The sequence below is a fragment of the Scyliorhinus canicula genome, chromosome 3 (genome assembly GCF_902713615.1).
Source record: "Scyliorhinus canicula chromosome 3, sScyCan1.1, whole genome shotgun sequence".
Classification (NCBI taxonomy): domain Eukaryota; kingdom Metazoa; phylum Chordata; class Chondrichthyes; order Carcharhiniformes; family Scyliorhinidae; genus Scyliorhinus; species Scyliorhinus canicula.
In genome coordinates, this window is record NC_052148.1 from 136325678 (window position 1) to 136350855 (window position 25178).

General features: G+C 45.2%; 1 protein-coding gene across 6 annotated transcripts in view; it reads right to left on the reverse strand.

Annotated features, from left to right (window-relative positions):
* The window catches only part of tbc1d1 (TBC1 (tre-2/USP6, BUB2, cdc16) domain family, member 1), a 352836-nt gene that overhangs the window by 62803 nt on the left and 264855 nt on the right, over positions 1 to 25178 (reverse strand). For 4 of the 6 annotated variants that reach the window (XM_038791423.1, XM_038791425.1, XM_038791428.1 and 1 more), the window contains 2 exons: positions 16296 to 16481; positions 3742 to 3903 (listed from right to left, as the gene is read on the reverse strand). In XM_038791423.1, the coding sequence (XP_038647351.1) occupies positions 3742 to 3903; positions 16296 to 16481 (348 nt within the window). The remainder of the gene's footprint in view (positions 1 to 3741; positions 3904 to 16295; positions 16482 to 25178) is intronic. The other 2 variants (XM_038791424.1, XM_038791429.1) reach the window with 1 other exon arrangement.

The following is a 25178-nucleotide window of genomic DNA, read 5'->3' on the forward strand; positions in this document are numbered from 1 at the left end:
CCCGTCACTCCAGCCTTTCAAACCCACCCCCTCACCAAGGCCTGCAAGCTTGCCTCAGCAATACTCCAGACTTACCTCATGTTGGGGCTCCTCTTCATTGGCACTGCCTGCAGTCCCAACAGCGGCCACCTCTCCCGCATGGCATTGCTGAAATTACAGAGCTGCCGGCCAGCTCTCTAAGGGGGGGATATCTTAGGGGCTGATGTCTCGCCTTAAGTCAATTAATGCTGCTCCCAGTGTTAAACTGCTGAGGGGTAGTCATGGCTCTGATGGGCAGACTTTTTAAATTCAGAGCACCCAGTTCTTTTTTTTCCCCAATTAAGGGGCAATTTAGGGTGGCCAGTTAACCTACCCTGCACATCTTTTTGGATTGTGGGGATGGGACTCACGCAGACACGGGAAGAATGTACAAACTTCACATGGATGGTGGGCGGACTTGCCAGTGAGTTTCTAGCTGGACGGTTGGGGACCATCGCGTCCCGTAAAATCCAGCCCTGGTTGCGCTAAACAATGGAATTTATAACGAAAAAAAACAGAAAATCGCTTATTGTCACAAGTAGGCTTCAAATGAAGTTACTGAAAAGCCGCTAGTCGTCACATTCCAGCATCTGTTCAGGGAGGCTGGTACGGGAATTGAACCGTGCTGCTGGCCCGCCTTGGTCTGCTTTAAAAGCCAGTTCTTTAGCCCTGTGCTAAACCAGCCCCGTATTTGCTTTGCACATACATTGACAAGGAGTCACAGCTCGCTGTTTAAATGAATACCAACTGTGTTTTGCAGTATTCTCAATTGGTTGAGGCTCCACAGTAATGAGCTGAACTATTTACTTTTAAAATCTCAAGTGGTAAACTCAGTGGAACTAAGTGATTCTGACCAGGGGTGTCCAAGACTTGTTCCCTTGTGTTTTTTAAGTTTTCAAACAGGGCAGCATTGAAGACATGAAAATAGGTTCCTAAGCTGAAGAAAAACCACTGTTGGTCTTTATTCAGCAGTCTGTATGAGCATTGCATGCATGTACAGATTGGGGAAATTTTGCTGCTGTTCCTATATCCCCAGTTAGTTTCCCCAACACTTGCTGAAGGCTGACCACTTGGGTAAGACATAGCAGGTTTGCCAGCATTTGTGGAATCATACATCAAGATAATTAATCGTCTTCGGGATCTTATAATTACGAAGAAAGTCTCTTACAATCTTAAGATCATACACACCCAGCTAGAACTTTATGGAACTGTTGAAACTTGATTTGTCTTTGTGAATGTTAGCATTTTATAAATGCACGCACGCTTTTGAGGGAAGCCTGGCATTTATATTTGTCAGTTCCAAAACCTGCTTTGTACATTCCCGGCTTTTCTTCTGCTGATTGAATCACCCATTTTACCACAGGATCATCTCACCACAAGGTAGGATGTTTTCGCTAAAGAATCTGGCTGCTGCCAGCCCGGTTCTCTGATCGTTTGCTCTCTCCCCTGAACAACACTGCCACTCCTTCAATGGCAGAAGACTGGGTGAACAGAAGAAAATTGAACTTTGACAAAAGGAACATTGCTTGCCTGACATGCTAACACATAAGTAGCTGCACAATTAAAAAAAATATGCATTTTATATTTTCCCAGTTTCATCCAATTAAGTATGAAAGTATGACTTTTGTGCTATCAGGATAGGAAATGAGGGGCTGAATCAATCGCATTTTCTTTTGGTTACAAATGTCTTCAGTCTCACTGATGACATTGTTCAATGGAGTAAGAATGCAAAGTAAAAGACTGCTCTTAACTTTTGGAAACCTGGTGGGTATCAGTTAAGACAGGCCTATTAGGAATCGCATCATATCCAGGGGTAAACAAATGCACGTGGACTTAGCCAGTGAGATAGCAACGTGGCATTGATTAGGGAATCAATGCAGTGGGTGTTTTGAATGAAACTGGCTTTCTCTACGAGACGTTTGAGCAGTTTCATTAAAGCACAAAATGGGGCACCTGTCACGAACGTGTGTTGTGGCAGAAGGCACATTCTATTAAAAATATGACTGATAAGAAACAGCAAAGGATAATTGCTCCAATGTTAAATTAGAACAGAATGCAAAACAACATTGCTCCACTGCAGCTTTGACCATGTTTATATCTGCCTTTCAACACTCCCCGCCCAATTAACCTAAAACCACAGATAGATAACAAAACTGATCATGCGCAGACCCCCCCACCTTTGTGCACAGCTGAGATGGTGCTAGTTTCATAGAGACACATATGTAGTAATTCCTGTCAGTCTCCCCAGCTCTCCTGAGAATGCCAATTCCTGTTTGGTACAATTCTATAGGCATTGGCAGTCCTCCAGTACATTGGTGGCAACTCTTTAGCCAGTGACTGTTGACAAGCTATTTGGCCACAGATGGGTCATAATCAAACCTTTGCCTGTCTTCAGATAAGATCCACACACACACCTCAAGTTAATTGGAAATCAGGAATGTGACGAAACAGAGTTGATCACTTTTACACATTAGAACACACAAATTATGCTGCACCTTTTCATGGTGGATGTGAAATCAGGGCTCTTGTGATTTTTAAAACTGAAATGGCCGCCATCTTACTGGACCCTCATTGATGATTTCAATCAAATTCTACAAGATGGCTGGCATGTGAAATGGAAAATGGTCTCATTGATTCAGTAGTGTGTGCCCATCTGAGATTCAGGCAGTACGGTGTGCTGGGTAGTACACTTGGGGAACTGAACAAAGTAAACGAATGCACAAGAAATGATAGGATACTGAGAAGTGGAAATGAAAAGAAGTATTCAGGTCCACAGATCCCCAAGGTTGGCTGAACAGATAGATAAGCTGGTCAAGAAGGCATATGGGACACTTGCTTTTATTAGACAAGGCACAGGATACAAGAGCAGGGAAGTTGAAACTGTATAAAATACCAGTTAGGCCATGGCTGAAAATACTAGTTAGGCCATGGCTGGAGTACTGCATGCAGTTCTGGTCACTGCACAATGTGAAAGATGTAATTGCACTGGAGAGCACAGTGGAGTTATAGCAGGGCATTGCCTTGACTGGAGAATTTTAGCTATGAGGAAAGGTTGGATAGGTTGGGGTTGTTTTCTTCTGAAAGACTGAGGGGAGTGTCATTTTGAATGGATGGGATTCACTCCGGGAACCCGCCTGCCCAAACCCAGATGCAATTTCACGGTTGGGAGGGCAGGGCCTCGGGCAGGAAACCTGCCCTTGCACCTATTAAGGCCGTTAAGTGGCCAAAAGAGCCTTTTCCCACTCAGCCTCAATTTCTAGGCTGGCGTGTGCAGGTAGGGTGGGAAACAGAGGAAAAAAGCTTTTCTCCATCACGGGTATCGTAACGACAAGGGGAGTCCAGCGAGTTCACAGGGAGACATTTATTCAGCTTCATATCAGCACATAGGTGGGCCCGTTTACACATTACCGGGTCCTTACTCCTTTCTGTCAGCCACGACAGAGGCCAACTATTATAGAAATGCCGGTTAATTCCCAGTCCAGTCCAATCAGGAACAAGCACCCCCAGCTGGATGAACCTCCGGAATGTCACATGCAGGTTATTACATCGGGTGATAAGGGGGTGCCTCAATCTGAAGACCCTCAAGAGTTTATATTCCAATGATTCCAAAATTGTATTTGAATTTGGTACCACTAAATAATTGCAACAGGAACCTCATTACTTAGTTTAAATAATGGAATTAATTATCATTAATATATTAAGTAATACATACTGGCCACTCACCTTGTCCCATGGCCGCATGAATATTCTCCATGTCAAATTTAACCGTTGCTCTTGCAGGCAGAGTGAGCATCTTCTCCCAAACCAGAGTCACTTCTTTTAGACACAAAGTGATTTCCTCATAATCCAGCTTCAACCGCTTGTTCTGCAGGTCACTTTCTGAAGCTACAAGGCAGAAGAAACATATTTTAAACATTACATTAAAAGCCATTTAAAAAAAAAATGTTTTTATTGGGTTTTTGAACAAGGTATAATTACCGTTATGTACACAGAATAAGAAACATATATCTATATATATACACATATTTAGAAGAGAAGGGCACACCCCAACATAGAATACAATAAAATATGAAATAGACTAACTGGTGGGGTACTGTGCACCAGCTCGACAGCGGCAGCTCTGTGCATCTGGCCGAATTATTTACACCACGTAAGTTCGCGCCTGTTTGCGGGGAGGGGGAGCAGGGGTGGCGGGGACTAGGGGGAGCAAATATACATTTGGGTGCCGGGGAGATAACCACAGTGTGCGACACCTGGCCGGGTCGCGTGCCGCTGTCGCCCGCCTCTCCCGGATGGCTCTCGCCGCCGTCCCCCGCTCGCCTCCACTGCTCCTCCCGTCCTCCATCCCCAACCTCCTCGTTCCCCGCTCCTGGAGATGTCATGCACATTTTGGCACCCCGTGGCCTCCTTTCGGTTCCCGTTTCCCAGCCCCCCGCCCCATCCCGCTGGTTCTCCTCTCCTGTCCCTCCTCCCTCCACGGTTCGCCCCTCCCTCCTCAAGTACCCAGCAACACTATGGGAGCTACTTCCGCCACACAGACTGTGGCAGTTTTTTCCCCCTCTCAGACCTTCTAGTCATGAGCAAAAAACGCCAGCCTTACCACAGATGGGCACGTCCCAAGTACAAAATAAAATGGTTAATTCTTTTTACCCCAAAGGCATTTGGATCCACAGGCCGTCAGCCCTCTCAGCTCTCATTGGAGTGAACATTTATAATGCGCAACACTGCTCGGAATAATGCGCTGCTTTTTTAACTATGGGTGGCATCACATCCAAATTTCCTTATGCCTAAACCCAATACGCATATACACCCGTATATATACACACAAATGTATACGCGCACTCTTCCAAACAAATACTCAAAATCTCACTTGCCTGCCAAAAACTGTGATACAGTTTATATGCAAATACTTCCAATGAGCTTTTCACTGCTTGCTTCATTTTATGGGCAGAATATCATATTTCATTAAAATAATACACAATATGGAATTGAAGGTTTGTATTTAGACAAAATTTCAATCCAAATATGGAAGTAATTGGATTTGAACAAGAACAAAGAACAAGAAATCCTCCTTCACACCCTGCTACAATCTAAACACTGTGATTGACTGATAGCCAGACTAAACAATGTGCAAATTCGCAAATAAAATTTGGGAGCAGGCAAAAATACCAGGAAAACTACACGAAAACTGGCACTTTAACTGTTTAATCATTGCTACCCATTTCCTGTCAGAACAAATTGTGTATCTGGATGTCTCGATATCTGTTTTTGCAATAGATGCTGGATTCAGAATCCCTGTGTGTTCTACCAGAACAACTCGAGAATAATAATAATAATCTTTATTAGTATCACAATAGGCTTACATTAACATTACAATGTGAAAGAGATGAGACCAGTTAAGTAGGGTCACCCCGTTTCCAATATTTCCCATATTGACTTGTGACCTGGGTAGGAGTCTGAGTTCCTGGAGACAAGAGGCCACCAAACATGCATTCAAAATGATACCGACACCTGCCTGCCCATGCAGATCAATTGCATTCCATTCAAAAGGATTCAAGAAGATAGACCAGTTGGTTGAGTCCTTCTGAATGGATTTACTTGTGTGGACCTTTCAAGCAATTGTTAGTGTGAAAGTGATCCCACACTGGTTTTACCCCGAAATGGAATTCGATGGTTGCCCCTACCTACATAAAGGGCTCACATTTACCTTTTGAACTCGTTGCAGCTCGATCAAAACTGAAAACCCAACTACATCAGAAGTGCCTTATGCTGCCAATGAGCAATTGCCTGGTATAAAAATAAATCATAACTTCAACTGTCATTAGCTCATGAATTTCAGCGACTAAATGTCTGGTGGCAGATTTATAAACTTCACTCAAAAGCAAAATACAGCAAATGCTGGAAATCATAGAATCCCTACAGTGTAGAAGGAAGCCATTTGGCCCATCGAGTTAGCACCGACCCTCTGAAGGAGTACTCTAGACAAGCCCACTTCCCCGCCCATCCCACCCTATCCCTGAAACCTAACCTGCAAATCCCTGGGCACTAAAACGTAATTTAGCATGGCCAATCCACCTAATCTGCACATCTTTGGACTGTGGGAGGAAATTGGAGCATCCGGAGGAAACCCACGTAGACATGGGGAGACCGTGTGAACTCCATACAGTCACCCAAGGCTGGAATCAAACAAGGGTCCCTGGTGCTATGAGGCAGCAGTGCTAATCACTGTGCCACATGTTGCCCATCAGAAATAAAAATCAGAAGAGACTGGAAATACTCAGATCAGGCAACATCAGTGGAGATGGGAACAGAATTAACGTTTCAGGTCTATGGGGCGGGATTCTCTGACCCCCCCGCTGGGCGGAGAATCCCCGGGGGGGGGGGGGGGGGCACAAATCCCACCCCGCCACCCTGTCAGTTGCCGTATTCTCCGGCGCCGTTTTTTCGGGCGGGGGCAGGATTCCCGCCATGCCGGTCAGGGGCCGTTGGCAGCGCCCCCCCCCCCAGCATCTTTCCGGGCCCCGATGGGCCAAGCGGCCATCCGTTTTTGGACAGTCCCGCCGACGTGGGTTACGCGTGGTGCCACACGGCGGGACCTGACAGGTAAGTCGGCACGGTGGCCTGGCCTGCGATCGGGGCCCACCGATTTGCGGGCGGGCCTGTGCCGTGGGGGAACTTCTTCCTTCCGCACCAGCCCCTGGAGAGCTCCACCATGGCCGGCACGAAGAGAACACCCCCCCCCCCCCCCCCCGCATGCGGCAAAATATGGCGGCAGGTCTGTGCATGCGTGAGATCACGGCGGCCCTTCGGCGCGAACTCCCTTCGGCACCGGCTGGAGCGGCGCCAACCCCTCCGGCATGCACATAGCCTCCAATTCAGGTGAGAATTCCTCATCTTGGGGGCCTGTTGGCGCCGGTTTTCCCGCCGGCGTAGGGACTTAATCCCCGGAAGGGAGAATCCCGCTGAGGATCTTTAATTTGAACTGGAAAAAATGTTAGAAACCGAAGCAAGGTTTTAAGCAAGTACAGAGGCAGGAACACGGAGAAAAAACAAAGGGTAAGGTTTACGGAGGGTGAAAGGCAGGATGGAGTAAATTACAAAGAGCTCGATGGTGCAAAATAAAATGCGACAAGTAAAGTCACAATGGACGGGTCTCAAGGAGGTGGAAACAGCACGGGCACAATCATTGTCAACTATGGCTAGTTGAAGAAATAGAGACAAGGGTTCTGATCCAAAACTGAGCACTTTGTACAGAAGGTTGTAGAGTGCCTAATCTAAAGATGAGGTGCTGTTTCACAAGCTTGTGCTGCGATTCATTGGTATAATGTTTGAGGCCGATGACAGAGAAATCAGTGTGAGTGGGGGAAAAAAAAAAAGAGTTAAAATAACAGGAGACTAGATGCTCAGGTTCATGTTTGTGGACCGGATACAGGTCTTCCCCAAAAGAGGTCACTCTATATGCATTTGGTCTCCTCAATGGAGAGACAACACATTATGAACAGTGTATACTAAATTGTGTATATTAACTTACTCCTGTAACCAATTAAAAAGTTAAAATTACCCCGATAACCATTCAACTGAGTAGTTAAGCTGCGAGATCAAGACATTGCTTGTACAATGACTCATCAGTTTCTTAACCCATACACAAAAGCATGCACCTGCCCAGTTGGATTATGGTTGAGGGCTGCCTAAGTCATGGGGTAGGATTCTCAGAGTCCCGCGCTGGGCCGGAGAATCGCCGCAACCCCGCCACGCCGCCCAGATGTTGGCACACGATTCTCCGAGGAGCGGAGAATCGGCTCCATTTGCACCAGCGCGTTTGGTGTGGCGCCAGTTGTGGGCCGCAGCCGGGCCGCCGATTCTCCGGCCTTGATGGGCCGAGCGGCCGCACGGCAATGGCCGAGTCCTGCCGGCGCCGTCGACATCTGCTCGCAGCCGGCAGGAACTCTGCGTGCAGGGTTGGGGGGGCGGCCTGTGGGGGACGGGGGGGGAGCTCCGGCCCGTGTTCGGGGCCCACCGATTGGCGGGCCGGCCTCTCCAGCCCCGGCCCTATTTTGTTATGCGGTCGGCCCCTGAACCTCCGCGCCATGTTGCTTCGGGGCTGGCACGTTGAGGAAGTCCCCTACGCATGCGCAGGTTGGTGCGGCGCCACTGTGCATGCATGGGTTGGCGTGGCGCCCAGTTGGCTCTGGGAGGCGAGGCTGGAGTGGTGTACCGCTCCAGCGCCGTGCTGGCCCCCTGTGAGGGCCAGCATTGGTAGTGCCCACCCCGTTCCGTGCCATCGTGAAACACGACGGCGCGGACACTCTGCCTCCATTTTGGAGAATCCCGCCCATGGTTCCTCTAATTAGTTTCTCCTATTTGAACAATAAACTAATGATACATGCTGCTGCTTTCTAGCACTTAGTTTATTGTTTTTCCCCTCAAACGTCATGATCAGGAATTTCCTTAAGCCGCTTGCTCTGCCACTAACTTATAGAAGTGTGTCAGAAACTCTGTTTACTGAAAGCTTCTGCTGCAGTTACTGCAGAGTGGGAGCATCTCCAAGAAAACTCTTGGCATACAATCGCAAAGTATTGCAGGTTCGCGAAATCGGAAATAAAAATAGTGCTGTAAATAATCAGCAGTTTAGTCAGCATCCATAGAGAGAGAAATAGAGTTGATGTTTGAATGTAATGGGGAAGTGATTGGATTTTCTCTTATTGAAGATAGTCATGGCACTTGTTGGTGTGCGAATGTTACTTCAACCCAAGCCAAGTCTTGATGCATATGAGTATGGATAATGCCATTACTTGACAAGTTATGAATGATATTGAACACTGCGCAATCAACAGTGAACATTCTCACTTTTGACCTTTATGATGCAGTGAAGATGGTTGGCTGAAGACACTGCCCTGAGGAACTCCTGCAGCAATGACCTGAAACTGAGATGATCAGCTTCCAACAACCACAATCATCTTCCTTTGTGCTCGGTATGACCCAGTCTCTGGAGCATTTTCCCTGATTAAGTTTACTTCTGGCAAATATTCTCACACTGTATTGTGAATTCCACAGATTATTCTTGGGACATTCTCAGTGTTTTATTTCTGTGTTTCGAAATGGTGATGATTTTGAATCAACTTTAGTTTTACAACTTTGCTTTGCTATCAGATTAATCACTTGGATTTCCGATCCATCCAGCTATTACTTAGCATTCCACCCTTCCTCCTCCCTCCTCTCCCTGACTAGATATCGGTTATCAACTTATGTAGCTCCTTCTGTACTGTCATTTTAAAATCAAAACATCAATAAATTCACAAAACCTCCTTAAAGCATTGTACAGAACACCAACAGTAACTCATAATCTTCATGTTTTAGAAGTTTGTTTTTCCCCCAACCGTGAATGGATGGGAAATGTCTTAATATTTCATACAAGCCAACATTCTACATGTGCAAGAAATATTGTATTATCCAACAGGAATAATGACAAAACCTAATCCCGTCCACACCCAATTCACAAGCTTGAACCTTTTAGCAGGATAGTAATTGCAACTGGAACCCAAGATGAATCTCCCGAATTCCTTTTCAATTACAGAACTCTCTCCACTACCTCAGTGAAGATCACTAACTTGACACAAACCAGTGATTGCACACAGAGGGGTTGTGAGGTGAGCTGCTCTGTTGAACTGTAACAGGACAGGTGTGAAACTCCAGTGCATCCTTCATTACATATGCATGGAAGGATCACACAGTGGCTTTCCTGCCAGTTGAGGGCATTGGGCAAAGGAGCTCCTTGAAGCCTTCCAAGGAACTCAGGAGCCTCAAATACGCTCCACCCACGCCCCATCACCAGGACGATCCTGCCTCTCACCTGGTGTTGGAGAACAGTCACTGGTTTGCGAAGCTTTGTATGGCTTTTCATCCAAAACAGGTGGGAAGTTGACCAAATTGGATTAAAATATAGGCCTGGAAGTTAAAATACCCAGAGTTTCAATTTTGTAATTTACTTCTATGACCCATTTATGTCAAAGTATAAAGATATATATATATATATATATATATATAGAGACACAGAGAGAGGACGTGGGTTCAAATCCCACCACATCAGGTGAATTGAAGGTGAATTTAAGTTATAAAAAATCTGTAATGTCAAGCTAGTCTCAGTAATGGTGACCATGGACCATGAAACTGTTATCGATCATTGTAAAGACCTATCTGGTTCAGTAATGTCCCTACCCCGTCTGACATACATGTCACTCCAGACCCAGAGCACTCTGGGTGATTATTAACTGTCCTCTGAAATGTTCAGTCCAAGGACAATTAGGGATTGGTCAACAAATGCTGGCTTTTGCTAGGGATGTCCACATCCCATTAAAAAAAGGAAAACATTTATAAAAGAGGTAAACCCAAACCATATTTAATGGAGTCATTAACAGAATAGGAACCATTGAACATGCACTGTATTCAAATATCAAATTAAATTTTAAAATGTAGATGTTGATTGAGAACATTTTAGATGTGCCTAATCATTTTCATTCCCTGTAAACTATATACTCTAGAATGACTGAATGCAATTGCGTGGACTTGAGTTAATGGCAGCGTTCTTTTACAGAGACCTGCTGCTTTTTGTCCCCTTCCATGCTCTTCGATCAACCTTCACATAAACAGCCATCTCCAATCAATTGAGCAGACAGCAGGTCTTCTAGTACCCGCTGTAAATGTGTCCACATAGAAGGATATATTTGGGAGGGAGAATGGAGGCAGTGCATGTCTTGTTCACATGCATTTTACAGCAGCAGCTGCCAATTTAAGTCAAACTTTGGCAGCGTAGGAGTGTGGAACCTACAGTGTGCAAAGTAGAACTGGCAAGAGCAAGTCTGAACTTGGCATATTTCTGTGGATTGCCAGAGGAAATATGGTCTCGCTGTTGACTGTGCTTCAAAATGTATTCACAGCCACAGAGGTGATACAACATCAATCTCAAGTCAATCCAAGCAAGTCAGAGCGTGGATCACCTTCTCCCAGAGGGCAATTATTTGGGCCCTACTAACTTGTGCTGCCAGGTGCCAGGAAGAAAGCACAAACCTATGCTAGAGAAGAGGCATAGAGCTTCATGTGAAAGAACATAGAAGATAGGCATGGCACCCTCATAGTCAGAGACTACTGAAGCCAGTTACCATGAGCAGCCGTGGGAGGACCGAAGCAGGGGGGAGAGGCATAATGATGTGCACCAGGAAGGGCGAAGAGGAAAGGTGAGACAACCATGTCGAAGGCAACTAAGGCTAAACCATGAGGTGGTGACAGACATATATGTCACGTGATCCAGTGGTAACTCAAGCCACAAACTATTGACCTCCTTGCCCTGCCAGTGGCTCTGAGGATCACCATCATTCTGAATTTCTATGCCTCAGGATCTTTCTAGGGCTCATCAGCAGACCGGACGAATACACTTCAGCCAACAGCACACATCTGCTTTGAGGCTGTAACTCATACCCTGTTTGTTCCCTGTAGATTTGGCATCTCAGATGCAAAAGCCAAAGTCTTTGCCCAAGAGCAGGATTCCCTCAGGTGCAGGGAGTCATTGATTGCCGCCATGTTGCCATTAGGGCCTCAACTCAACATAAGGATACTTCTGTCAATCTTCCACTCAATATCTAGGTGGTTTGTGACCACCACAAAGTCTCCTTCATGTGTGAGCAAGATATTCCGCAGCTGCCACAATTCCTTCGTACTAAGGAATTTGCAACTCCCTCAGATATTTCAGCAGCAACACAGATCTTTGGTTGGCTTCAAAAGGACAAGGACTAACCCTCAAGATCCCCTTTAGGAACCCTCATGCAGAGGCAGAACACAACTACATCATCAGCACCATTTAGCAGGTCTTTGGCGTTTCAAAGATGCGGTTCAGGAGCCTTGTTTGCTCAGGTAGAACTCTCCAATATGCCCCCAGCAAGCGTATCAGGAAAATAGTGGTGCAGAACATTGTGAAACATAGGGGCATACAAATTGATGGCAATGATACCATGGGTAGAGTTCCAATCTCGGAGGTGGAGGAAGATGAGGGAGTAATAATAAATAATCGCTATGCTAGAGGGGCTGTTTAGCACACTGGGCTAACTCGCTGGCTTTGAAAGCAGACCAAGCAGGCCAGCAGCACGGTTCGATTCCCGTAACAGCCTCCCCGAACAGGCGCCGGAATGTGGCGACTAGGGGCTTTTCACAGTAACTTAATTGAAGTCTACTCGTGACAATAAGCGATTTTCATTTCATTTCATTGTCACAAGTAGGCTTCAAAGAAGTTACTGTGAAAAGCTCTTAGTCGCCATATTCCGCCGCCTGTTCTGGGAGGCCAGTACAGGAGGAAGATGACGGGGAGGAGGAGGAAATCCAATCGATCCAGAAGATTCTGAAAAGGATGAAGATGCGAATGGCAGAGCAGCTGCGAGACACGGCCATGCAGCCGAGTCTGACGCTGTGTGGAAGGGGATCATCACCAGATTAAACGTAGAACACATACAGTGCAGAAGGAGGCCATTCGGCCCATCGAGTCTGCACCGACCCACTTAAGCCCTCACTTCCACCCTATCCACGTAACCCAATAACCCCACCTAACCTTTTTAGTCACTAAGGGCAAATTACCATGGCCAATCCACCTAACCTGTGGGAGGAAACCGGAGCACCCGGAGGAAACCCATGCAGACACAGGGAGAACGTGCAGACTCCACACAGACAGTGACCCAACTGGGAATCAAACTTGGAACCCTGGCGCTGTGAAGCCACAGTGCTACCGTGCTGCCCAAAAAGGGCTCTTGGGAAAAATAGGTTCTCATTAGCTCATCCTATTTCAAAACTGCCATCAGTCATGACATATTTCCACCTAAAGAGCCTTGGACACCAACATCACAAACCAACTTATACTTAAGGGGCTGCCCAACCCCTATCTGGGAGAAAATAAAAATTAATGAGCTGGATTCAATCACAATCATATAGCTGAAGGCCTCACAATTATAACCATGGGCCTCAGCATATTGTAAGCAAACACAGTAGTAAGTCTTTCATAAGCTAGTTTATTTATAGGAAATCCAATGTGAGTATGGGGCCTGTGATGCCAACTTGTCCATAATCAAACCAAGCCTACAATGCTGAGAGTAACACAATGTCAAAATTCAAGCCCAATACATGCTGATAGGATTGTATATTGTAGCATGTATGCAGATAAGGCATCTCACACATGGGGAGCCCATAACTGTTGTAACAATAGCTCTTGAAAAGAACTTGCACACCATCCATTTTGGCCAATGGTCCAGTTTCTGATGTGGGCACTAAATGCAACACTGGCTTCCAAATACCTCTGCTGACAGCAAAAGCATATCTTGTGACACCTGGAATTCAAATGCAACCCAAGTAGTGGGCACTGCAGATGCCCAATATCACCTGGACGGCATATGACCTCTCGAGCAGTGATGCCTACACCTCGGCCAATCTGTAACACCCACAGAGGCAGCAGTGCAGCAACTGAACAAGACTTCTTCAACAGCATCATACAAACCTGCGACTTCTACCACCTGGAAGGAGAAGGGCAGACGATGTATGGGAACACCACCAGCTGCGAGTTCCCCTCCGAGTCAAACACCATCTTAACTTGGAATTACATCACCATTCCTTCATGGTTGCTGGGTCAAGGTCTTGGAACTCCATCCCTGACATCAGTGAGTGTTCCAAGAACACATGGACTGCAGTGGCTCATCACCACCTTCTCAAAGGCATGAAAGGATGCTGGCCTAGCCAGCAATGCCCACATCCCATGAACGAATAAAGAAAGATGGATTTTTTCTTTGTAATATGTGTGATGGGCATTATTGCTTAAGGAACTGAAGCAACACACAGAAAAGGACAAAAGTATGGTCCATCTGCAAATTTAAGAATGAACATCCTTCAATGTTATCAACTAATTTTATATGAAAGATCTTATTTAAACTGTTTATTTATACAAACGTCTTCTGCAAAGTTGTACACCTACTCAGTTCCATCAAATTATACAATGCAACACAATTACTTTCCCTAATCATTGGAGCGAATCGCGCCACGCCGCCGGCAAGCGATTCTCGTGGTGCCAGTCGTGGGCCACTCAACGTGGCCGGCCTTTCGATTCTCAGGCAGGGTTGGGCTGAGCGGCCGTCATGGAAACGCCGGCACCATTCTAACCTGCTCTCACCCGGCGGGAGCTCAGCTTTGAAGGGTCGAGTGGCGGCCTGGAGGAGGGGGGGGGCCTCCGATGCGGCCTGGCCCGCGATCAGGGCCCACTGTTCGGCGGGCTGGCCTCTCTGTCTCCCGGCCTCCTTTCTGCAGTGCCGGCGCCTGTACTCCTGCGCCACGTTGAATCGGGGCCGGCGCGGACAAGGGAGACACCACGCATGCGCGGAAATCGTGCCGGTGGGACTGCACATGCGTTGGTTCGCACTGGAGCCCCCGCGCCCATTCCACGGTCGGATCAGTAGCTGGAGCGGCATGAGCCACTCCAGCGCCCTGCTGGCCCCCTGTAGGGGCCGGAATTGCTGATCCTGGCACCGTGTTGACGCCATCGAGAAACACGACAGCGTTTCCGACGGTGTCAACACTTAGCCTCAGGATCAGATAATCCAGCCCCATATGGTACAATCCCGCTGAAGTTACTACTGATCAGTCAGGTCCCAGAGCAGAACCCTGGCTCGATAAATCGTAATTTTGTTTAGAAACACAGATGAACAGTAACGCAGGTCTGCCGATTAACTTTTAACAAAGAATAAAACATTAAACAAGAAAAGGCTAACTTATAGTACACTATTCCTTCACCCCAGCTATACCTTTACAGGTATATACAGATTTATAAGGATTGCACAAGTTACAAAATATATGTTATACTCTAGTATTCTCAGTAAGTACACAGTCCATGTAAAACAATAGACGAACCGTGGTCAGACACACCTCACTCTGAAACCAAGTGAAATAGATTTCTCATCAAATCCGATTGGTCTCACTGGAACTCTAACTTCCATACGAGGGTTTCCAAACTCCATTCTCAAAGAACATACTTGGATTCTTACCCCCAAACAAAGCTTTCTTTTGGATGCCTTCACCAAGGATCCATTTCCAGGATTTCAACCTCTCCTTCAGTATACTGCTGCCCTGGATTGCTGCGCGCATTCAAGCTTCAACAGAATCGCTCGGGTATCCAGTTATGCTAACAGAACACTATTGCTTCACAAGCTGTATTAAGATGTCACCAAACGTTTGGTTTATCTCGGATGTCTGGCTTCTCACCCAGCTGATTTTGAATCTGTTCCTTGCAGCGGACTCTTTAATTCTGCTTCTTACTTGAATTCTCCTGAACAGGACCTTGTTCAGCTTCTTGATCTTTGTTCCTTTAACTGAACTGCTTTTCTGAGGCATTCTTTTTATCCCCACTCCCTGTTTTTGGAACTCTCTTTTGTTCTTTTGGGAAGTCTGCTTTCTGAAGCTCCCTTATCCTCTCCAGTTTCTACTAGCTCTAGTTTACAACTAACTCAAGAAGTTATTTCTGCTCCAGAGTGGCCCCTGTATAGCCATTCACATCCTATTTTTCATCTAAACCCAGTTTGCTTTCACATCGCAAACTCTCATTAATACACATGCATCTGAACCAAACTGTATCATTAATCTTTTCAAATACAGGAACACAAAGTTAAACCTACTTAATGCCCACAAATACAAATATAAACTCTTTAAAACAACCTCTTTTTCCTGACACATATCTCACAATGTTCCCTCTCACACAACAACCTGGAAGTTACTGCACAAGTTGTGTCCTCAAGACCTTGAGTGTTACACAAAAGAAAAATTAGAAGCATCACACGCTTAAATGAATGGGCCACACACCAAAAAGAAATTTGGAAGGGGCATTGCATCTCGCTACGATATTATTCACTTACTCAGGCATTGGTCTGCGGCTCATGGGCTAGAGGTCAGATACAAGCTTAAAAGAGTTGCAAATCTGTTTAAGACGGTCCCCTTGTTGGGTAACAAGGGGTTATTAATTGTTTTATTTTCTATTCCATTCATGCTTGAAGCAAGAGTTTCTTGGCATTTCTAGATTAGTGAACCATCTTGCTCCTAAATAAGGTCCCAATCGAACAGTTGAAAAAGTTGGGGGAAAAAAACATGCTGCTCCTTAACACTTGGCCCCAAGCCCTGGCCATTGTTTTCTTGGTTTCACAAATGGAAGTGGTATATTGCAAGGGTTCTGAGACATCGGGAAGTGCAACAATCAAGGTTCCACTAACCTTGTAGCTTTTGGTTTTCTTTTTCCATTCTCAGAAGCAGTATCTGTTGGAGAATTGCCTTCCTCCATAAATCTCGCAGCTCCCCTGATGTACGCTTCCTTTCCTCTGCAACTGCCCCCAGGTAACTCTCACTACATGTTGCTGCCAAAGACGCCCTTGAGGTAACCTCTCCTGCATCTGAGTGATCTATGAAGACAGTCAGTAAAGAAATTATCTTCTTCTGAAAACCAGTCACACAGCTAAGAAAAAATGTAATGTAATTTCCCTATAGTTCAACTGGTTAAATGTGGATGGAGCCAACTTAGATCGCCAAGGTTTCCTGTGTGATCCCCAATTCATCTGAAGTTTGCCGATCCTGATTAGGCTCCAATAATTTATATACAATATATATATTATTTACAACCAAACCATGAATGAGCACACTCAAAGCAAAGATAATTTTTCCCAAAATAAAAGTAACTTCTTCAAAATTAAGATAAGAATGCGTGAATTGAGCAAAACTAACAGGTTGAATTATGGAGTACCTCTACTTGCACCCATTTCTAGGATATTTGGTTACTATCTCAACCACCAAGAAATCAGCTTTTGACTTTTTCATATAATCAAAGTTTCACAGGTAGAAGTTAGCTAATATGACGAGCACACAATCTAAGAAAAAGGTAAATGCATATATATATATATATATATAGATGCCCTATTGGATGAAAGACCAATATGCAGATGGTAGACGTTTAGTTCCCAATCAGTCCTTAATTAGCCCATTTCAGTAGTAGCTGAATCACTTCAGTTGGCCACAACGTTCCAGGAATATAAAAAGCAACATGGTCTGCCACTCCCAATCACTGTCAAGTGACTCTCAAACTACACGCACATGAACGTCAGAAGGGATTGAGGAGATTTGAGGAGAATCATAGAATTTACAGTGCAGGAGGAGGGCATTCAGCCCATCGAGTCTGCACCGGCCCTTGGAAAGAGCAGCCTAATAAAGCCCAGACCTCCACCCTATCCCCGTAACCCAGTAACCCCACCTATCCTTTTTGGACATGAAGGGCAAGTCCTCCTAACCTGCACATCATTGGACTGTGGGAGGAAACCGGAGCACCCGGAGGAACCCGAAGCAGACACGGGGAGAACGTGCAGACTCCACACAGACAGTGACCCAAGCCGGGAATCGAACCTGGGACCGTGGAGCTGTGAAGCCACCATGCCAACCACTGTGCTACCGGTAGTGTAGTGGTATTCTCACTGGATTGGTGATCCAGAGGCCCAGGGTAATGCCCTGGTGCCTAGTTTCAAATCTTGCCATGGCGAAATTTGAATTAAATAAAAATTTAGAATTAAAAGTCAAATGATGACCATGAAACCATTGTTGTAAAAAATCCATCTATCACCCTTACTTGGTCTGGCCTGCATGAGTCTCTAGACCTGCAGTAATGTGGTTGACTCTTAAATACCCTCTGATATGGCTTAGCAAATCATTCAATTCACGGAAAATTAGGGATGGGATAAATGCTCGCCCAGCCAGCGACACCCACATCCCCGAATGATATTTTTAATTACTGCAGTGATGGCTGTTTAGCTTCAAATAGCTGTTGATCTTCACTATGATCACATAGAACATAGAACAGTACAGCACAGAACAGGCCCTTCGGCCCTCGATGTTGTGCTGAGCAATGATCACCCTACTCAAACCCACGTATCCACCCTATACCCGTAACCCAACCCTTAACCTTACTTTTTAGGACACTACGGGCAATTTAGCACGGCCAATCCGCCTAATCTGCACATCTTTGGACTGTGGGAGGAAACCGGAGCACCCGGAGGAAACCCACGCACACACGGGGAGGACGTGCAGACTCAACACAGACAGTGACCCAGCCGGGAATTGAACCTGGGACCCTGGAGCTGTGAAACATTTATGCTAACCACCATGCTACCGTGCTGCCCCTTGTTGAAGAATAGCCAACTCAAACAAGTTTCTGCAACTTGAGAGGAAGTGGATAATACATTCAAAAGTCCACACATTATCATTGAATCATGTGGGCTATTCAGCCCATCATTACTGTTCTAGTTAGTGCATATTCTCCATGTTTCTTCCCAGGGCACTACAAGGTTTCCCTCTTCAAGTATATCCGATTTCCTTCTAAAAGTTACCACTGAATCGATTTTTGCCACCCTTTTATGCAATGTATTCCAGATCTGAACATTTGCGTTGTAAAACAAGGACTGTCATCTCACCTCTGGTTCTTTAGTCAATTATCTTAAATCTGTGCCTCTGGTTGCCAATGACAATGGTCTCATTCCATGAGAACCTTCTGAACACCTCTATTTAATATCCCTTTAAACTTTTCTGTTCCAAGGCGACTAGTTTGGCTTCTCTAATCTCTTATATAACTGAATTTTAAAAATATTCCAATAATCTTCATTGCACCAAGGCCTTCACATCCTTTCCAGAATGCAGTGCCCAAAATTAAGACAATACTCCACCAAAGCCTGTTTAGTGATTTATAAAGGGGTAACATAACTTCCATGCTTTTATACTCTTAAAAAAGCTTACATTTTCATCACGCCTTTCATGATCACCAGATGTCCCAAAGCACTTTACAGCCAAGAGTACTCTTTCCAAGTGCATTCACTATTGTAATGTAGGAAGCTTCTCTTAATAAAGTCAAGGATCCCATATGTTTTTTTTTAATATGGCCTTGCAGCTTGTCCTACCACCATGGAAGATCATCAACAGGTCAGCCAATGCTGCCACTGTGCTGATCCTTTAAGTTATAGTTTAATTTGCCTTAGAGAGTCCAAATCACAAATCATTTATATATCCAAGTGAAAAACAAACAAAACCCAACAACAAAAATGAGAACTTGCTTTTACATGTCTCTTTTATGAAACACTTTGCAGGATTATAATCTGACAGTAATGACCAAAAGCCCAGTCAAATAAGCAGTTTTTAATGTGGATCTAAAAGTAGGGTTTTTGTGGAGAGATCAAGACATTTAAGGAAGGAATTCCAAAAATGTATGGTCTAGTCATCTGAACATACAGCGTAAGAATGGTGAGTAGAAGTGGGAGGTGGACAATAGTCAAGAGAGCAGGGAACATTACATTCTTCAAGTGCTGTAAGGTTGAAGTGGTTATGCAGATAGGGATGAGTGAGGCCATAGAAGAACATAAACATGAACTTGGGATGAGCATTTGAAAATGGAGGCACTTGAGGACTAAGAGTTAAATGTAGGTCAACCTTTTATTTGAGAAAAAATACAATTAAAAGTTCTGAAAAATCTTGGCACAAATGAATTCCAAAGACAACATGCTAAATCTCTGCGTTAATTCCAATTTTAAAGTGAACAGTCGAGATGAAGCCAAATGAGTATCAAATAATACCATGTGGAAATTTGTTGGAGGACTGCATACCTTATGTCAGACCTCTATTACGGAGAGATATCAACAATGGAAGTAATATCGCCTTACAAATGGATTCTTTTGTATGTATATAATGTGTATTAAATGCAGAGTCAAAATAAATGTTTCATATCTCAAGTCCAGGTAAAACTGGAAATCCAAGATCACACAGTCTAAATTGCTTAGTTGTTATTTTTAAATTCTTGTTGCTGAGAATTGTTGTTTTAATCCTCAGGTAAAAACCAAACAATCAACATTACAGAGATGTCAATAGTAGGAGCTTCCTAAGCCACACGCTACACAGTTTTAGTTTGCTACGACACATACAATCATCAATGTTTGCTTCTTAGCAAATCCTGAAGTAAATTACATTATTTTACATCTAGACATTTTTCATGCTACAGCTTGTAAGCGAAGGGACGGACTGTTAAAAATAAATAAAAGGATTGTGTTTTTAATTTTAAATGAGTACATTCAGTTTAGTACTACAATCGATCTTCTCAACTCAGTTAATTTGTTCCTGAAAGAATAACTCCCACGTGTAAACAGTTATAAATCACTGGCTTCCCATTAAAACTGGTGCAAAGTGAATTTGGCAGGGGCTACTCACAATCTACCAAGTCACTCCTATGTTAGATAGATAGAGATAGAGAAATACAGCACAGAACAGGCCCTTCGGCCCACGATGTTGCGCCGAACTTTTGTCCTAGGTTAATCATAGAATTTTGGACAATTTTTCATGGCCAATCCACCCAACCTGCACATCTTTGGACTGTGGGAGGAAACCGGAGTACCCGGAGGAAACCCATGCAGTCACGGGGAGGATGTGCAGACTCCACACAGACAGCGACCCAAGTCAAAATCGAACTTGGGACCCTGGAGCTGTGAAGCAATTGTGCTATCCACAATGCTACCATGCTGCCCTTAAGAAGTTAACCTACACTCCATTATTCTACCCTAATCCATGTACCTATCCAATAGCCGCTTTAAGGTCCCTAACTTTTCCGACTCAACTACTTCCACAGGCAGTGCATTCCATGCCCCCACTACTCTCTGGGTAAAGAACCTACCTCTGACATCCCCTCTATATCTTCCACCATTTATCTTAAATTTATGTCCCCTTGTAATGGTGTGTTCCACCCGGGGAAAAAGTCTCTGACTGTCTACTCTATCTATTCTCCTAATCATCTTATAAACCTCTATCAAGTCGCCCCTCATCCTTCTCCGTTCTAATGAGAAAAGGCCTAGCACCCTCAACCTTTCCTCGTATGACCTACTCTCCATTCAAGGCAACATCCTGGTAAATCTCCTTTGCACCTTTTCCAAAGCTTCCACATCCTTCCTAAAATGAGGTGACCAGAACTGCACACAGTACTCCAAATGTGGCCTGACCAAGGTTTTGTACAGCTGCATCATCACCTCACGGCTCTTAAATTCAATCCCTCTGCTAATGAACGCTAGCACACCATAGGCCTTCTACACAGCTCTATCCACTTGAGTGGCAACTTTCAAAGATCTATGAACATAGACCCCAAGATCTCTCTGCTCCTCCACATTACCAAGAACCCTACCATTAACCCTGTATTCCGCATTTATATTTGTCCTTCCAAAATGGACAACCTCACACTTGTCAGGGTTAAACTCCATCTGCCACTTCTCAGCCCAGCTCTGCATTCTATCTATGTCTCTTTGAAGCCGACAACAGCCCTCCTCACTATCCACAACTCCACCAATCTTCGTATCATCTGCAAATTTACTGACCCACCCTTCAACTCCCTCATCCAAGTCGTTAATGAAAATCACAAACAGCAGAGGACCCAGAACTGATCCCTGCGGTACGCCACTGATAACTGGGCTCCAGGCTGAATATTTGCCATCCACCACCACTCTCTGTCTTGTTGTACTGACAAATCTTACGCAAGGCCTATAGTTACAATCTAGTGAAAATATCACGGTGGAAATTTAAAAGAAACAATTCAAATACTTTCTCTAAAACAGTCTTCCTTTTGTGAATCATTATCACCTAACATTATCCAATCTGAGTACTTTGATATGCTATGATATTTAAACCATGGGCCAGTCACACTACCTCATTATCCACATTCACTAAAAATCCAGTTGTTCATTTTTGCGGACTCAACATTCAGCATGAACACTATATTCGAATACACAGCACAGAACAGTCGCAACTCCATGTCAAAGAATCACTGAAGCCTATACAAAGAACTCCAGACTTGACTTCTATAAAGCTGACAACAGTGCCACCTATAGGAGATGGTAGGAGGCATAATACAAACCCAGTGTCTCCATTATGTTGGTAATTTTTATTTTGCAAACCGGTATATGTCCACTGAGTGCCTCAGAATTCTCACAATATCGGAAGTACTGAGAAATGTTTGGCTCATCAATATCAAACATATCGATGGCTGCTGGCATCCTATTAACTAGATTGTGGTAGAGCTTTAATGCTGATATCAAACTGTTAAAAAAGCTCTCACCACAACATTTTTTACATCAAGTGCAACGAGACATTGCTTGTTGTGATTTAAGCACCTGGCAAGCATCACAAGTAGGATCATTCCAGCTACTACATTAAGATACACAATTATCTCCATTCCTTGGTTATTATGGGTCTGCATCAGGTGCTGTTGAGCCTGGTGACTCAGTGAGTTTTAATTTCTCTCTAATATAGTTTTTTTTTCATTTAGCAATCAACTAAAATTGCTCTTAAAGTTTTGAGAAGTTTATTCCAGGTTTAAACAGGGATGCACAAGCTATCAGAGCAGCTGGAGCTAGTTGATTACTAACTAGCTGAAACTGGTTTTCAGAGCTTGAAGCATTTATTTTTCAGCAAGTATAAAAACAGGGGGCCCTCTGCACTGGTTGCTATGCTTGGAGTTTGGTGAGGAGGAGGAATTATAAATTAAGAAAAATAAATGTATTTAATACAGATGGCAGGATGGGTGATGTGTCACAGCTGCAACCTGTGGGAGCTTTCCAGGGCAATCACATCTACAATAAGTGTCTGTGGCTTGAGAGCTTTGGCTCACAGCTGGAGACTGAGCTTCAGACACTGACTCACTAGTGAGGGGGAAAGTTACCTGGACACCCATAGGTTCATGTCATCTGATCTGGGCAGTACTCAGGGACTGGTGGGTATGATTGTGAGATAAGCAGGCAAGGGGATCGAGAAGGTGAGAGTGGAGGAACCTCATCCCTTCAGGTGAGCGACACCCGAACAGGCGCTGGAATTTGGCCACTAGGGGCTTTTCACATTCATTGAAGCCTACTTGTGACAATAAGCGATTATGATTATTATTATTATTATTAAGTTTGAAGTTGTTAAAGGTCATGTGGTCAAGAGCCAAGGACTGAGATATCGATGTGCAGGCTGATCATGGCACAGTGATACAGGAAGCCATTCAAGGGGGAAGAGTTAAAAGAAATGTAGTGCTAGTAGTGGACAGTATCGTCAGGAGGAGTGACACTGTTCTCTGCTGCTGAGCACAAGACGGCAGAAGGCTGTGTTGTCTTCCCAATGCCAGGGTCTGGGACATCTGCCGAGGGAGGGGGAAGATCCAATCAGTGTGGTTCATGTAGGTACAAAGGATGGTAAAACTAAGAAAGAAGTTCTGCTTAGAGAGCATGAAGAGCTAGGTACTAAATTTAAAAAGCAGAACCTCAAGAATAATAATCTCTGGACTATTACCCAAGCCATGTGCGAATTGGGATAGGATAAATAAAATTACAGCGATTAAACTGGTGTGGGAGACATGGATTCTGATTCATGGGACACTGACTCCAGTATTGGGAAAGTGGGGGCCTGACCGTTGAGACCGTCTGCACCTATGTGCTGGGACCAGTGTGCTGGTGAGTTACATAACTGGGGAAATTGGGAGGATATTAAACCAAATAGTGAGGGCAAGGGACCAAGGGCGGAATTCTCCGCAAGGCCCGACGCCGTCGTGAAACCTGGAGAGGTTCACGACGGCGTCTGAAGCCTCTCCCGGCCCCCTATTCTCCCCTACCCTGGGGGATAGGCGGGCCGTACCGGGAAACTCGGCGGCCGGGCCTTGTCCCTGGCTTCAAGACCCGGCGCGCCATGAATGCCTGCACACCACTCCCACAAGTGACTTTGTAATTTATCACCTCTATCCAAACCGCTTCTATAATCCTGGTTTCTTGAACTTAGTTCATTACTCTCTATTGTGTTAATATCATTGTTAATTAAAAGAACATCTCCTCTCCTCAACGCCCCAAGTCTTCCTAACTTCCCGTGTTTAGTGGCCACAGAGGAGTTCAAAATGAGAGGTGTAAAGAAACTTAGTTTACCGTGTAATAAAATATGTACACAGTACACTCAAGTCCCAGCTGGGACTACCCTTGCTTGGCTCCCATCTCAGCCGGTTTTTATGATCGAGTCCATTAAGGGCAACACGGTGGAGCCTAATGACGTCAGCCGCGCATGCGCGGGTTGGACAGCTCAAACCCATCTTTCCCCTCAGCCACCCCGCAAGACGTGGCGGCTTGATCTTGCGGGGCGGCGGAGGGGAAAGAGTGTGTCCCCCTGAGACACCGGCCTGATGATCGGTGGACACCGATCACGGGCCAGACCCCTCCCAAGCACGGTCGTGGTGCTCGATCCGCCCTCCCCCTACCCCTAGGCCCCACACTTACCTGGCGCGCAATGTTCACGACGGCAGCGACAAGGTGTGGTTGCCGCCGTCGGGAACGGCAGGCTGCTCGGCCCATCCGGGTCGGAGAATCGCGGGCCGCCGTGAAAAACGGCGGCCCGCGTTTCTCCAAGCGACGTGTCGGAAAACTGGACACGCCATTTTGGGGGGTGGGGTGGGAGAATAGCGGTAGGTGCGGGAGTGGACCTCCCGCTATTCTCCCACCCATCGTGGTTGTGGAGAATCGCGGCCCATGTTTGGGAAGGTGTGGTAAATCCAAAATCAGATGTGGTAAGGACAAGGTATGAATATGGGAAATGATAAACAGAGTATGACAGAGAGAGAGAGAGAGAGAGACACAGAGTGTACGAAGAGGCAATTGGCTAATAAGACTAGAGGTTACAAAAATAATAAAAGGACAGAACTATAGGCATTCAAAACAAAACATGAGCAACCGGAAATAAATAAATACTATCTGACAGCCATTACAGAGACATGGCTATGGGATAGCACGGACTGGGATTTGAATACTGAAGGGTACATGATTAGGAAGGACAGTGTTGTAACCTGCACCAGACCGACCGGAATGGACCAATTAGCCTCCCTGTGAGCTTCGTATGATAACGTGCTTCTCCACTGCGGGGTGGGGGCCCATCCGTGGAGCAATGGACTCTATCATTTTTTAAAATAAATTTAGAGTGTCCAATTCATTTTTTCCCAATTAAGGGGCAATTTAGTGTGGCCAATCCACCTACCCTGCACCTCTTTGGGTTGTGGGGGCGAAACTCAAGCAAATACGGGAGAA